Source organism: Kogia breviceps, chromosome 1, assembly GCF_026419965.1.
Source record: "Kogia breviceps isolate mKogBre1 chromosome 1, mKogBre1 haplotype 1, whole genome shotgun sequence".
Lineage (NCBI taxonomy): Eukaryota > Metazoa > Chordata > Mammalia > Artiodactyla > Physeteridae > Kogia > Kogia breviceps.
This window is the reverse complement of record NC_081310.1, coordinates 5,289,223-5,305,665: the sequence shown is the minus strand read 5'-3', so window position 1 is coordinate 5,305,665 and position 16,443 is coordinate 5,289,223. Positions and strand designations below refer to the sequence as shown.

At 33.9% G+C, this 16,443-nt stretch overlaps 1 protein-coding gene across 2 annotated transcripts in view; it reads left to right on the top strand.

Moving 5' to 3' along the window:
- The window catches only part of CFH (complement factor H), a 127,970-nt gene that overhangs the window by 96,792 nt on the left and 14,735 nt on the right, over positions 1-16,443 (top strand). For both annotated transcript variants that reach the window (XM_067027499.1, XM_059048383.2), the window contains 5 exons: positions 2,994-3,170; positions 3,947-4,129; positions 4,237-4,416; positions 6,791-6,970; positions 11,599-11,781. In XM_067027499.1, coding sequence (XP_066883600.1) covers positions 2,994-3,170; positions 3,947-4,129; positions 4,237-4,416; positions 6,791-6,970; positions 11,599-11,781 — 903 coding nt within the window. The remainder of the gene's footprint in view (positions 1-2,993; positions 3,171-3,946; positions 4,130-4,236; positions 4,417-6,790; positions 6,971-11,598; positions 11,782-16,443) is intronic.

Here is a 16,443-nt window from a genome sequence, read left to right as displayed (position 1 = left end):
AATAGATGGCAAAGTAGATAGGAAAAAGGAGAACCCAGAGAATTTAGGGGAAAAACTTAGAAATGAATGTTTCATAGATGTGGCGAGAAGAAAATGTGTAAAGGTAAAGGAAGTATAATAGATCGGCTAACGGTGAATCCTGTGGAGTCAGCCTGGATGGGTTCTAATTCCAGTTCTACAGTTTGCTAAGCATGTATCTTAGGGCAACAGCCAAGCCTATTTGAAGTTTTGTTCACGCTTCCTAATCTCGGAAATGGATTAGTGATTACAAATGTTCTAATATTTCAAAGGATTTTGGACTAAATTATTCATATAAAGTTCTTGCCATAATACCTGCCATACAATAAAATCAAGGAAATTGTCATCTAATTACATTATTATGATTGTTAAAGTGGTGAATATTTCTAATTCAGTAGATATGTCCAGTTAGAAGACTGTAAAAATGTGGTAGATTTGGCTACATAGAGGCCAACAAGAACTGCAACAGAGATGGTTTTAGATGGAGTAGAAAGGGAAAAACCTACATCGAACCTGCTGAAAAAAATGATTAGTAAGAAACTTAACACAGCATGTGGACTTAACTCTTTCAAGAGATTTGCTTGTGGCAGAGAAGAGGAGGCTCAGCATATATTGCTAGGGGAATTACGCACTGAATAAAGAATTGGTTTAATGGGAAAGATGTGAGTGTATTGAACGCTGAAGAGGATATGCTAGAGAGGGGAGCAGGCAGAGACTGAACACAGGAAGTTCCCTGTGAAGGAGAAGGGAAAGGAACCAGCGCTTCTGAGAAAATACTGGGCTTTGGTGGCAACAGCTCTACTTCCAACTTCCTATCAGGAGGAAGGACGGAAAATGGATGTGTAAATCTCATGCTGAAAAGAAGCAGTCGCTGATGGTTTCTATTTTCCTTTGAGGTAGGAGACAAAGTCATGTGAGATTAGGTGGTGCACAGGGGGAGGAGGAGAAGGAACACGAGGCAGAGTAGAAAAGGTTAAAAATAGAGATTTCAGACAGACGCACGGAGTGAATTTATAACGGAAATGAGACAGGCTCGTTCAACAGTGTTCTGGGCACAAATTTCACTTTTCAGGCTGTCAACAAACACCTAATATGTCCTAGAAGTAGGCTAAGAGAAAATGGTGAAAGATACAAACAGGGGATCTGCCTTTCAAGAGCTTTCATTCCTCTATGAAAAAACAACAAATAATTAAGGTAAATAATGAACCAAAAGGTAAAATATTTCTACTATATTTTCCAAATAACTGTATTCGAAGAACAAAAGAATCCAAGTGCTTAGCAAATAGGAGGGGACTGAAGGCTCTAGTTCCTACAGGAAGACATCTATGCAAAGAAAAGTTGGAAACCATTCATTCAGCATAGAGATAAGGGTCTGTGCAACAGCCGAGGCAGCAATGAAATTGACCTATTTTAATTTTTTTTTTTTTTCTTGGTACGCGGGCCTCTCCCTGTTGTGGCCTCTCCCGTTGCGGAGCATAGGCTCCGGACGCACAGGCTCAGCGGCCATGGCTCAGGGGCCCAGCCGCTCCGCGGCACGTGGGATCTTCCCGGACCGGGGCACGAACCCATGTCCCCTGCATCGGCAGGCGGATTCTCAACCACTGCGCCACCAGGGAAGCCCCGAAATTGACCTATTTTTAAAATTCTGTGTCAACTCTGACTCAGGGGCAGATAGATGACATTGGAAGTGTAGGCAAGGAATGGATTGTAAAGTGTTTGGAGCTTATTCTAAGTAAAAGGGGGAGACTCTTAACATGATCATGGCTTTCTTAAAGTCACTGAATTTATGTGGAGACAACAGTTGGAAGATAGCCTACAACCGATGTTATTGTTAATGCAGCATTTTTCACAATATGATAAAATAGGGATTTGATATAAGCACAAAATATATAAACACAGACACATACCAATAAAAGTTTTGCTATGTGGAAATTTGGAGTCGAATTTTCGGAAAGGAATCTCAATTTTTCTCATAAGCGTGACCTTCTCAACTAAGCTACAAAACTCAATATTAACACAAAACAAAAACTATTTTTTGAGTTATTTTTTTGCGACATTACTTTTAAAAATAGTTAACTTACATATAATTTTATGATTATGTGTTAAGACTTGACTTTCAGATGGTATGAATTTTCATTTTGGTAAAATTCTAATTTTCAAATTCCAGTTTTGAATTTTATAAATTAATTAACAAGATAGGAAGATTCCAAATAAGAAAAATGCAATTTTTCATAATTTCTAGCAATGTCACATATTTCATACATTATATAAATTTGGGCTTATAATTTTACACATTTCTAATTTGAAGCAGAATAATTATAAATATATTAATAGTAAGATCATTTATAGGTACAACAAGAATTGATATTTGTATATCATATACATAATCATGACACCTAGAATATGCCTATCTCTGTGGCCTTGAACATGTTCCTCATTTTGTTTCATGTTTCAATTTGATCATGTTTCAGTTTGATTTCCACACTTGTAAAATTAAGGGATTTTTAATGTTCCTGTAACTCAAATACACGAGAAATGTCTCCCTTGTGTGTTGTGGTTTCCCAATTATATTTTTAAAAATACCATTTTTCATTTGTGTGCAATTTAAAAATTGTAGCATTCACTTTCTTTAACGTGGGAGTATCTTTTTACGTTTTGAGACAGAAAAAGTAACATTAAATTTTATAAATGTCAGTGATAAAATCATATCCAGTTCAAACAATCTGACTTAACAAATAAACTATCAGGACGCATACGTTGCTGTTCAATACCTTAATATTTCTCAAAGAGCCCCATATGAATGGAGAGGGTGTATAAAACCTAATATGTAACGTTTTACAAGGAAGAGCATTTATGTGCTGCCCCTCTGTATATGCATGCAGTACCCAGCACCTCATTTTTACATGACACATTTAATATTTATTTGACAATGATTAGTTATACATTCTCACTAAATTATTTGTCTCTTTCTATAGAAAGAGAATGCAGTATTCCACAAATGGAAAACAATTTAGATGCTAACCCCAAGAAAGACAGATATAAATTTGGAGACGTGTTGAAATTCTCCTGCATAAAAGGACGTATTATAGTTGGAGCAGATTCAATTCAGTGCTACCACTTTGGATGGTCCCCTAACCTTCCAACATGTAAAGGTAAATATTTATCTTACAGCTGCTGAACAAAAGTTAAAACCTTAGCCATCAACCATTGTTTTCCTCTCTTAATTTTCTGTCTGCTTCCAGTGCATCTATAATCTATTGCATTAAGCCAGAGGTATACCCACCAAGGACAAGTGTTGGGCTGTAGATAAAAGTTTTCCTTATTTAAGAAATTAATCTCCAGTTTCTTCTCGAAATGTGTGGTGGAAGTATCCACAGATACGTATAAGGAACCTGACACTGGCAGGATTTCTTGTTAGTTTTCCTTCTGCCTACAATTCCACCATTAATATTGGACATTTCAGATAATGTGGGACTTACCTTAAGTGTCATCAAGTGTGTCTAAACAATGTCCAGGTAGCTTCTAGTCAATTCAATCATATGTATGGCTGGAATAAAAGTTAAAACTTGATCAAATGCTTGTTTCAAAGGATAATATTTTTTCAAAAAGTTCTGATACCGTGTTTCCATGGAATAAGAATATTGCTATAATTTACACACCCATATTGATTAATTGGTTTGCATACTTATTTAGGGTATCTAGATTATTGAACATGTTTCCTGGGCTTACATAGACTTCCAATACGTTAGCTCAGGATGAGTAATAGAACTAGGAAACCGAGTCTGGTGTAAACACCATTGTTTAAGAATGCTAAAATAAATTATGTAATAAATAATCAACTAACTAACAAAAAAACTCTGCATTGGCTGGAGTTTTAAGCTGTAAAATAGACCCTGTAACCATTATTTACACAGTTTGTCTACTGTAGGGCGAGTAAAATCGTGTGCCCCACCGCCTCCGCTCCTCAGTGGGGAAGTTAAAGAGGCCCAGAAAGAAGAATATGGACACAGTGAGGTGGTGGAGTATGCGTGTAATCCTGGATTTCTGCTGAAGGGCTCTCGTAAAATTCAGTGTGTGGATGGACAGTGGACAGCCTTGCCCGTGTGTATTGGTAATGTATTAAAAATAGTAAGAGTTAAAGGTACGTCAACACTTTTATCTGTGTTCTTATACAACCTTGAATGATAAAGACGAACATATTTTTGTGAAATTTTCCAGAGGAGAAGAGGACCTGTGGAGATCTCCCGGCACTTGATCACGGCTACGTCAAACTTTCGGCCCCTCTCCATCACCATGGAGCCTTGGTAGAGTTCAGCTGCAGAGAAGCATTTACAATGATCGGACCCAGATCAGTCACATGTATTAGTGGAAAGTGGACCCAGCCTCCTCAGTGCATTGGTGAGAATGCACTTCTCAAATTGACGTTTAACGTTTGCAACCATATTGTTGAAATTGAGACTTATCCTTGAAAATGTCAGCTTCAATTATAATGATTCCCAACATTTGTTGTTTATAATTCAATATGTGTCTGAAGAGGAAAAGTATAAACTAGAAGAGAATTTTATGAATCTTTCTGTCCTGATATTAACATTGTTTATCTTTACAAGTGTGAAGCTAAATCTTACTGATATTCACACGATTAAAATATGAGTACTAGTTACCAGGCAAATACAACTATCTCTGCAGAAATACCATTTCTTGTTTTTATATGATACTCTTTCTTTTAGGACCTTTCAAACAAGGAAATATAGCTAAGAAAATACCCATTTCCTGCATTCCTTTAGGAATCTTGCCTCTCTCCAAACTTCTAACAATGATGATTTCTCAGTCAGTTTCAAATGCAGCAAAGAGAAGTGAACGTGCTGGAGGGAAGGTGGGCTCAGGCCCTGCCAGTCAGTAGGTAACTGAGTCACAGGAGGCCCTTGGGCTGGGGCCAGGAACCTGCCCTGACTGATGCATTTCACTGTAAGTGAATCGTCCTGACCTTTGGATGACCAGGTCTTTGATGACTGACTGGGAGAATCTTAGCTGTCTTCCTTCACTTTTCCCTTAGATGACTTCTTTCCTGGACTTTTCCTGGGCCCTGCATTCAAAGAGAGCCCTGGAGGCCCAGTCGTATTTATTCATCAGATTTCTAGTCATTAATGAGTCCAAGAAGAAGGCAGGGCTTAGGCTCAGGCTCCATGAGAGCAGGGATTCATACCTGTTTGGTTCCCTGGTATATGGCCAATACCAAAAGACTGGCTGACAGCTGGGAGATATTCAATAGGAGCTTATTAAGTTAAGCAGCGAATTTCATTGTTTATTACTCCCTCCGTTTTTACTAAACACAGTCCTGTCCGAGGTATTGCTAGTTCCTCACCAATCCTCATCTTTATCCTCTTCCCTCTCCACAAATGACCTCGCCTCATTAACTTTTCATTCTACCTTACACCAAAACATGTGCTTCAGTTATTACTCCCCTGATCTCAGAGTTTTCCTTGCAAAGGTTAATCCTCTACCTGTACTCAGTTTAATGTAATCCCTCTCAGCTATAATAGCCCTTATTCCAATTTTCTCCTCTCAGTGTTTATTTTGTAACTCTGTCTAGTCTAGCTTTTCATTCTTCTTACTATATTTATTTTCTCCTAATAAATAAGTTTGCTTTCCTTTCAGAGACCAGTCAATCATAGGATGACGACAGCAGCCACCACTGCTCTTTTTGAGTATACATCTTCCTTCCATTACCATTCCCTGCAGAACACTATCGGCTCTGTCTCCCTCAACACTCTGAACAAATCCTAAAAATGGGGCTGATTCTCAAGCCTCTAGTGTGTTCTAGTGAATTCATCTCCTTATTTCATGTTATTTTTTCAGGGTTGCATTTTCAAATCATTAATTTTCGATAGCCAACGACTTGACTTTTCTTTATTCTGTTATGCTCACTTGACTCTTATCACTAACAAATCATTAACAAATACTGCCAAAGACTTATACTGATATTTTGTCATATTCAAAAAGGACTTCCAGCTGCCTTGATTTTTTGAAATAGGTAGCTATATAAAAAGCTTTTTTATTCCATATTTAACTTTTTATCTAGAGCCAGAAAAAAAATTGTTATTATGACATTATATTGGATCATAGAATGACCTGGTGTATAATATAGCTTCTCAAAGACTCTACGTGTATATACAGAAAACAGGTTTTAACTTTAAGTACCCACTTTCTTATTCCAAGTATTTGTTATTTTTTGGTGATCATTCAACAGGTCTGCTTAAAAATTAAGGTTCTATTAAAAAAGAACCTTAGATGTACTTTTCTTATTATGTTTCATTACTTTTCTTGAAAAAATATATATAAACTAGCAACTTGATATTCTATGTCCACACATAATTGTTTTTATTTTAATGTTTTAATATTGTGAATTAAAAGTAATGCAGAGACGCTTGAGATCTAAAAACAAATGAATGTGAACATTTGCACATGTTTCAAGTTTGGGACCAAATTATTCATGCGATGACTATTCACTATGTAGATCATGCAAAAATGTTCCAATCCAAAATGCAGAATGTCTTTAGGATGGATATTTTCTCTGAAATTTCAAAACCTGGACGCAGGACTCAGGTTCATATATAATAGTTCATTTCATGCAATTTGATCAGTAATAACTTGGTTGGTGGAATTTGTAGGCATAAATTGTAAGTTCATTATATACTGACTTCATAACTATTTACTGTATTTGTTATTTGGTTCTTAGAATTAGTCTTTTCAAGGGAATGTTTTCATTTTATAGTGACAGCGGAACTTAAGAAGTGTAAATGGTCAAAAATATCTGCATCTGAGGCAAATCCATCAGCTACAACTGAAGTTGACCATAACACCAACAAAACTTACAAATGTCCAGGAAAATCAGAATACAAACACTCAATCTGTATAAATGGAAGATGGGATCCTGAAGTAACCTGCAAAGAAGGTAAGCTCTTCTTTATAATGTTTTCAAAAATGTATTCTATTTCTTTCTAACGTGTAAAAGTAGTATCTTTGTGTCTTTCAAGGAAATTTAGTTATTTATCGTTACAAATAATTTTCAATCTGAAAGGTAATTTAGAAAGGAACCAAAACACTGTTTCTAAATATTAATTGTATCGTGTGCATTAGTCAGGTATATGGCACAACACCCAGAACCTTTGTGGCTTTAAATTAACATCTGGGCAGTAGGTGTGCTCATTAGCATGGGAAAACCATTGCTTTCAATTTCTTACATTACACATAAATGTGCTTATGTCTATGCTAACAATTATGTATTTATTCATGTATCTATGTATCAATCTATGTATCTACTTATGTATCTATCAAGTCATCTATTTATCTATTTGTGTATCTATAGCTATCTTAAAAAGTCTTGAATCATATTGACACCACCAATTCCAATTGATTAGGCTCATTTCAGTTTTTTACTTTCACATCTGTATCTCTCTTCTCTAACTGTAGGACGCCTTGACTCACTATACTCAATATTTTTACCAATTTCTACAAGCCTATAATATACAGAAAGTAGCTTCAAACCAATATAAAAACAAATCTACTATCTAGTGTTCAACTTCTTATAGTTCTTTCTTATATGCAGTTCTCTTGTAAAACTCATACCACACTAAAGCTGTTAAAGGAGAAAAAATGATTTAGAAAAACATAAATATTTGGAAATTAAACAACAAACTTCTAAACAACTGCCATGGCAATATACAATGTGTACTGTATATTATACATGATACATTTATGATTGCTTAGTCCTTGTGAATTAACTTTCTTATAATTATAAAATATTTATTTATAGTTTTGTAACACACCTTGTCTGCAAGTCTATTAGCTTATTTAAATATAGTTAATTTATTTAAAACAATTTATTAATTTTGTATGATAAAGGAATGCCCAACAAATTTCAAGTAATCAATGTCCTCAAAGCAAATATAAAATTAAAAGAGAACTTGCTACACAACTGCATCTTTGAGGAAACAAGTAATATTTAGAGGCAGTGAAGTACATGTGTTCTTCTACATTTTCTTCTAGAAGCTTTATAGTTTTAGTATGTATATTTAAGTATATTATCCATCTTACATTCACATTTAAGTACTGCATAAAATAGGAGTTCATTTTTTAAGTATAGATAGCCAATTGTTTTAGCAATATGTATGGAAAAGACTTTGAAATGAAAATCAATTGACTATGGAAGTATTGATTTATTTCTGGACTTGCTATTCAGTCCATTTATCTATTTGTCTATCTTTATTCCTGCCAAATTGCCTTTGTAACTAACATTTTAGTAGACTTGAAGTCTGTGAAGTCTGATATTTAGTCACCAAGTATGGTCCTCCTACTCAAAATTGTTTTAGTTATTCTGGGCTTTACATTAACATAGAAATTTCAGGGAAAGCTTATTAATTTTTAGAAAATATTTGTTTGTATATGGAAAGGGATGGCTTTATAATGAGAAATAAATGGAAAATTGACCTCTTTACCATATTGAATATTCACATCATAAACATGGTATGTCTCTATTTATTTCGGCTTCTATTTTTCCAGTAATGTCTTAAGCGTAAAACACTTATAGTCCTAAAAAATTTTGAATTTACATGTGAACTCATCTGATATGTAGTTTGCTTCTTTTGGAAGTTTCCCTTGATGAAGAATTCAATTTCAATAGGGAGTGTGCTTTTCACATTTTCGATATTGTCTTTTGTCAAGGTGTGAAAGTTGTATTTTTCAAGAAATGTCTCCATTTTACCTAATTTATGAAATTGATTGATGTAAAATTCTTTCTAATAGTCACTTAACATTCTATTTTTCTTTTAATTCTACAGTATGTTTGGTGATATCACTTCTTTCATTCTTGGTATTGATAGTTGTTTATCTCCTTTATTTTGATCTTCTCCCAAGAGTTTTGTTTCTCAGTATTATTATTTTCAAATAACCAATTTTAACACTCTTAATTTTCTCCATTTCCTCTCTTCTCTCATTTTTAGCTTTGTTAATTTTCTCTGTTTTCTCTTTTCTATTCATCTTTCTCAATTTTCTCTCTTTTGTGGACTTAATTCTCCTTCCTTATAATTTCTTGATTATAATTTTACTCTCTCATCTCTTAAGTTAGAAAATTAAAACATTGATTTAAGCCATCCTACTTTCTAAATGTAAACCTGTAAAATTACCTTTTTCCCTTCTAAGTGCTATTTTAGCTGTGTCTCAAAACATTATAAATATATCCAATATACTTTCACTTAGTTCTATATGGAATATTTTCTAATATTCCTAATGACTTTTTCTTTGACATGACAGTTGTTTAGAAGTTGGTTGTTCAATTCCCAAATATTTATGTTTTTCTAAATAATTTATTCTCCATTTAAGAGCTTTATTATGGTATGATTTTTATATAGAGAGCTGAATATATTTAATGTATACAGTTTGATGAGTATCATGGGTGTTTGCATAGATAATTTATTCTTATTGATTTCTAATCTAATTCAATTGTCACAGAACACACTGTGTAATTTTTCAATATTTTGAAATTTGTTGTTTCTTTATTGCACAGCATGTTGCCTTTCATTGTGGTATTTCCTTTTTCATATAAAGCATATGTATAATCTAGTTGCTAGATCAGGTTAAAGTGGTTCCTAGTGTTCTAAAAATTTATCTATGTCTTAAAATGTTTTTTTCTAGTTGTTCTATCAGTCAGAGTAAGAAGGCTATCAGTACTGTTAACTAGGATTATGGGTTTGTCTATTTCTTCTTTTAGCTCTGTCCATCTTTGCTTCTTTTATTTGATATAGTTTTAGATACATTATACTTTTATGATTGCTTAGTCCTTGTGAATTAACTTTTATATAATTATACAATATTTCTTTATAGCTCTTGAAATACACCTTGCCTGGAAGTCTATATTTGCTATTTAAATATAGTTAATTAATTTAAAACAATTTATTACTTTCAGATGATAAAGGAATTCCCAACAAATTTCAAGTAATCAATGTCCTCAAATTATTCTCTCTAAAGTAAAAGCAAATATAAAATTAAAAGAGAGCTAGCTACACAACTTGTTCACACATGTCACAAATCCCTAAACTAAAAAACCCCATTTTCGTTGGTTTACTAACAGAAAATACGTTAAATTAAGTAAAATGAAAAGGAAAACAGTATACTTTGAAATCTGTGGGATACAGCAAAAACAAAGATATTTGTAGTTTAAAGCATGCATTACAAAACAAGGAACAAACTTAAAGTAATAGGAAGTACAATCTAGAATCTAAAAAAGAACATACACACAAAGAACATAGAAGGAAAGAATAACTAAAATTAAAATATCAATTATTATAATAAGCTAAAAAATCATAAATAGCTGATTTACCGAATATTAATTCAGTTTATAGGGAAATGTCGTGGGTAGACCAACTTCTGCAAGACTTATTAAGAAGTACAGATTAATATTATTAGGACAAAAGTGGTTAAACATAGACACAAAAGAAAATAAATTCTTGAAAATACATTGAAAAAAATGTCAAGATAGTTAAAACAAAAATAAGAAAAATATTTTGGATGAAGTATAAAATACTTCTATTGATATAGAGCAAAATAGAAAATCTGATTATATTAGTAAGCATTAATGAAGTGTATTCAGTCAAATATTTCCCTGAATTTAATACAAAATATTGAACAATTGAAAGGATTTACAAGACTTTCCAGTATATACTTGCATACGGCTTCTAATGAAATAAAAATGCAGTATGGTAGGAGAAAACAAAATCAAGGAGTCACAGAGAGGTCCAAAATCTTCCAGGTATAGTCATGCAGAGTCTTCCCTCAGTCGAGCAGGACACGCTTTGTATTCAAATTATGAACTGCCAATATATATCTGAGGTATCTGAATTTTATGGGACTCAGACACAGCTTACACAGGGGTCTTTATTACCCTGCTGGTCACGTAACTAAAGCCAGGTTGTCTAATCCATTAAACCAGGTGTATTTCATTAATCTATATATCTCTTAACAGCACAGGAAAGCTAGTAAATTGTACCTCCAGAGAGTTCTGAACTGTAAACAGTATACTAGAAATCCCAGTGGACATATCTAATTCTTACCTTGGCTAAGACTGCATCAATTTAATCGACCATTAACTAAGTGTAATTTTTCCTCTGGCTAATCTGCTTCCACTGGGAGAAAATCTTGTGAGGGTTTTAAGCCAATTCCTATACATCTGATCACCAATATCTGTAAAAAATATACCCTGATATCAGTTTTTACTTAGTGCCTGTAATTGAGTGAGCAATTCACTTAGAACATCCTAAAGGTTAGAAGTAATTAAAATCGATTTTATGTAAATTATGCAAGATTGACCACAGAAAGAACAGAAGGAAGAATCTGCAAGGAAGACCATGACACTGTGAACCAAGTGTGATATATTAAAGTGCTAAACAAGCTTAACACTATAATTGACTCTAATATTGTTTAATCATTTATGATATATTATTAGAGCTTTCTATTTATTGAAAATTATTCCTTTAATATTTTTAACTTATGGTTTTTAATCAAGAAATCTAATTTTAATATTTTCAGAAGCACAAATACAATCATGCCCACCCCCACCTCAGATTCCCAATACTCGAGATATGACAACTACAGTGACATATCAGGATGGAGAAAAAATATCTATTCTCTGTCAAGAAAATTATCTAATTCAAGATGCAGAAGAAATTGTGTGCAAGGATGGGAGATGGCAGTCAATCCCACGCTGTATTGGTCAGTAGTGCATAACTTGCTTTATAACATTCTTTTAAATCAGATTAATACTCCTCTAAGCTTTGTGTGGATCAGCAAGGTCAAGGTCTCTCTGTTCCACTTTATCTTGAAACGGTAAATCACAATTAAGTATATAAATTAATGAACATTCTTTCACTTCTAGTGTGAAGTAAATACAGACAAAATCTTTGGCCTACTATGTAAATACCAGGTAAAATTTATGTTTATGCATATTTTATTCCTAATGATCAAAAGGACAAGAATGAAGGGGCAGTTGGGCTGTCCAGCCTGGGAGTCACAGCCTTGGAAGATAAGCCCCCAACATGTCTGACTTAGAAGTCTAGTGTAGCTTGTGTACAGGAAGGACAGAGGGCTGTAGGAAACAGAGATTCTGTTCTTAAAAGGCACACAAAAATTCTCACTTGCTCCATGTCCCAGTGCAGAGGCAGTAATTAGAAAGAAGTCTGGGTTAGACTGACTTGCTGATCTTTGTGAACCTCCCAGAGAGGCAGGAGGCAACTGGGGACATGGATGCTGGTGCCAGCCATTATAAGAGACAAGTGCCACTTTGGAGTTCTCCCTATAGCTTATTAGCACCAGAAGCTTACCAACCCATGACAGCACCAATAAAATCAGAAATGAAAGTGGAGAAGCTACAACTGATACCACAGAAATATAAAGAACCATAAGAGATTACTATGAACAATTACACACCAATAAAATGCACGACCAAGAAGAAATTGATGAATTCCATGTAATGCACAATTTCTCAAATATAAATCAGGAGAAATATAGAAAATATGAACAGACTACCAATATTAAAATTGAATCAGTAATTTTAAAACCCAAGAAACAAAAATCCAGGACCAGACAGATTCACAGGTGAATTCTGCCATTTACAAAAGAGTTAACACCTATTCTTCTCAAAATATTCTAAAAAATTTGAAGAGGAAGAACACTTCTGAACTTCTTCTGCAAGTTCAGCATCACCCTGAGGCCAAAAACAAAGACAGTGTAATAAAAGAAAATTACAGGCCAATATCACTGATGAACTTAGGTGTAAAAATCTTCAATCAAATATTAGCCAACCAAATTCAACAATATGTTAAAAGGATCATACACCATGATCAAGTGGGACTTTTCAGAGGGATTCAAGTATGTTTCAATATCTGCAAGTCAATGTGATATACATCAACAAATTGAAGAATACAAATGATATGATTATCTCAATAGATGCAGAAAAAGCTCTTGACAAAATTTAATATCTATTTATGTTATATCTCTCAGTGAAGTGGGTAGAGGGGAAACATACTTAAACATAATAAAGACCATATATGACAAACGTCCAGCCAATGTCATACTCAATGGTGAAAAGCTGAAAGCATTTCCTCTAAACCAGGAACAAGACAAGGATGCCCACTCTCTCCACTTTTACTCAACATAGTATTGGAAGTCCTAGACACAGCAATCAAACAAGAAAAGAAATAAAAGGAATTCAAATCGGAAAGGAAGAAGTAAAACTATCACTATCTGTAGATAACATGATACTATACATAGAAAAACACCACCAAAAACTGTTAGAACTATTAGAATGAATTCATTAAAGTTGCAGGATATAAAATTAATATACAGAAATATGTTGCATTTCTATGCCCGAACAACAAAGTTTTAGAGGGAGAAATCAAGAAACAATCCCATTTACAATTGCATCAAAATGAATAAAATAGCTAGGAATAAATCTAACCAAGGAGGTAAAAGATTTGTACTCTGAAAACCATAAGAAAGTGATGAAATAAATTGATGATGACAAAACAAATGGAAAGATATCATGTTCACAAATTGGAAGAATTTATATTGTTAAAATGACCATGCTACAGAAAGCAATCTACAGATTCAATGCAATCCCTATTAAATTACCAATGGCATTTTTCACAGAATTAGAAAAAATTTCTTTTAAATTTGTAAGGAAACACAAAAGACCACAAATAGCCAGAGCAATCTTGAGAAAGAAAAATGGAGCTGGAGGAATAAGGCTCCCTGACTTCAGACTATACTACAAAGCTAGAGTAATCAAAATAGAATGGCATTGGCACAAAAACAGACACATAGATCTATGGAACAGATTAGAGAGCCCAGTAATATACCCATATTTATATGGTCAATTAATCTATATACAATATACAGAAATAAAATGAAAATGAATTAAAAACTTAGTTGTAACTCTTGAATGCATAAAACTTCTAGAAGTTTTTTCCCCAGCACCATTTAATGAAGAGGCCGTCTTTTCTCCATTTTTTATTCCTGTCTCCTTTGTCAAAGATAAGGTGACCATATGTGCATGGGTTTATCTCTGGACTTTCTGTCCTGTTCCATTAATCTATATTTATGTTTTTGTGCCACTACCATACCATCTTGATAACTGTAGCTTTGTAGTATAGTCTGAAGTCAGGAAGCCTGATTTCTCCAGCTCCGTTTCTCTTTCCTAAGACTGCTTTGGCCACTCGGAGTCTTTTGTGTTTCCATACAAATTGTAAAATTTCTTTCTTTAGTTCTGTGAAAAATGCCATTGGTAATTTGATAGGGATTGCACTGAACCTGCAAATTGCTTTGAGTAATATAGTCATTCTCACAATATTGATTCTTCCAATCCAGGGTCATGGTATATCTTTCCATCTGTTTATGTTATTTTTGATTTATTTCATCAGTGTTTTACAGTTTTCTGAATACAGAAAACTTTTGCCTCCTTAGGTAGGTTTATTCCTAGACGTATTATTCTTTTTGTTGCAATGGTAAATGGGATTGTTTCCTTACTTTCACTTGCTGATCCTCCCTTGATAGTGTATAAGAAGGTCAGAGATTTCTGTGCATTAGTTTTGTATACTGAAAACTTACCAAATTCATTGATTAGTTCTAGTAGATTTCTGGTGGCATCTTTAGGATTTTCTATGTATAGTATCATGTCATCTGCAAACAGTGACAGTTTTACTTCTTTTCCAATTTGTATTCCTTTTATCTCTTTTTCTTCTCTGATTGCTGTGGCTAGGACTTCCAATACTACATTGATTAATAGTGGCAAGAGTGGACATCCTTGTCTTGTTCCTGATCTTAGAGGAAATGCTTTCAGTTTTTCACCACTGAGAATGATGTTTGCTGTAGGTTTGTCTTACATGGCCTTCACTATGTTGAGGTAGGTTCCCTCTACGTCCACTCTCTGTACAGTTTTTATCATAAATCGGTGTTGAATTTTGTCAAAACTCTGTGTGCATCTATTGAGATGATCATATGGTTTTTATTCTTTAGTTTGTTAATATAGTGTATCACATTGATTGTTTTGCATATATTGAAGAATATTTGCATCCCTGGGATAAATCCCAGTTGATCATCGTGTATGATCCTTTTAATGTGCTGTTGGATTCTGTTTGCTAGTATTTTGTTGAGGATTTTTGCATCTATGTTCATCAGTGATATTGGTCTATAATTTTCTTTTTCTGTGATATCTTTGTCTGGTTTTGGTATCAGGATGCTGCTGGCCTTGTAGAACGAGTTTGGGATTTTTCCTCCCTCTACAATTTTTTGGAAGAGTTTGAGAATGATAGGTGTTAACTCTCCTCCAAATGTTTGATAGAATTTGCCTGTGAAACCGTCTGGTCCTGGACTTTTGTTGGAAATTATCAATTACAGTTTCAATTTCATTACCTGTGATTGTTGTGTTTATATTTTCTAATTTTTTCTGGTTCAGTCTTGGAAGGTTTTACTTTTCCAAGACTTTGTCCATTTCTTCCAGGTTGTCCATTTTATTGACATAGAGTTGCTTGCAGTAGTCTCTTAGGGTACTTTGTATTTCTGCAGTGTCTGTTGTAACTTCTCCTTTTGCATTTCAAATTTTATTGATTTGAGTCCTCTCCCTTGTTTTCATGATCAGTCTGGCTAATGGTTTATCAATTTTGTTTATCTTTTAAAAGAACCAGCTTTTAGTTTTATTCATCTTTGCCATTGTTTTCTTTGTTTCTATTTCATTTATTTCTGCTCTGATCTTTATGATTTCTTTCCTTCCACTAACTGGGTTTTCTTTGTTCTTTTTCTAGTTGCTTTAGGTGTAAGGTTAGATTGTTCATTTGAGATTTTTCTTGTTTCTCGAGGTGAGCTTGAATTACTATGACCTTCTCTCTTAGAACTGCTTTTGCTGAGTCCCATAGGTTTTGGATCCTCGTGTTTCCATTTTGATTCGTTTCTAGGTATTTTTTGATGTCCTCTTTGATTTCTTCAGTGATCTCTTGATTATTTAGCAGTGCATTGTTTATCCTCCATGTATTTGTGTTTTTTACTGGTTTTTTTTTTCCTGTAATTGATTTCTAATCTCATAGCATTGTGGTCATAAAAGATGCTTGATACGATTTCAATTTTCTTAAATTTTCCAAGGCTTGATTTGTGACCCAAGATGTGATCTATTCTGGAGAATGTTCCATGTGCACTTGAGAAGAAAGTGTATTCTTCTGCTTTCAGGTGTAATGTACTAAAAATATCAATTAAGTCTGCCTGGTCTATTGTGTCATTTAAAGCTTGTGTTTCCTTTTTTATTTTCTGTCTGGATGATCTGTCCATTTGTGTAAGTGGGTTGTTAAGTTCCCCACTATTATTGTGTTATTGTCAATTTCTCCTTTT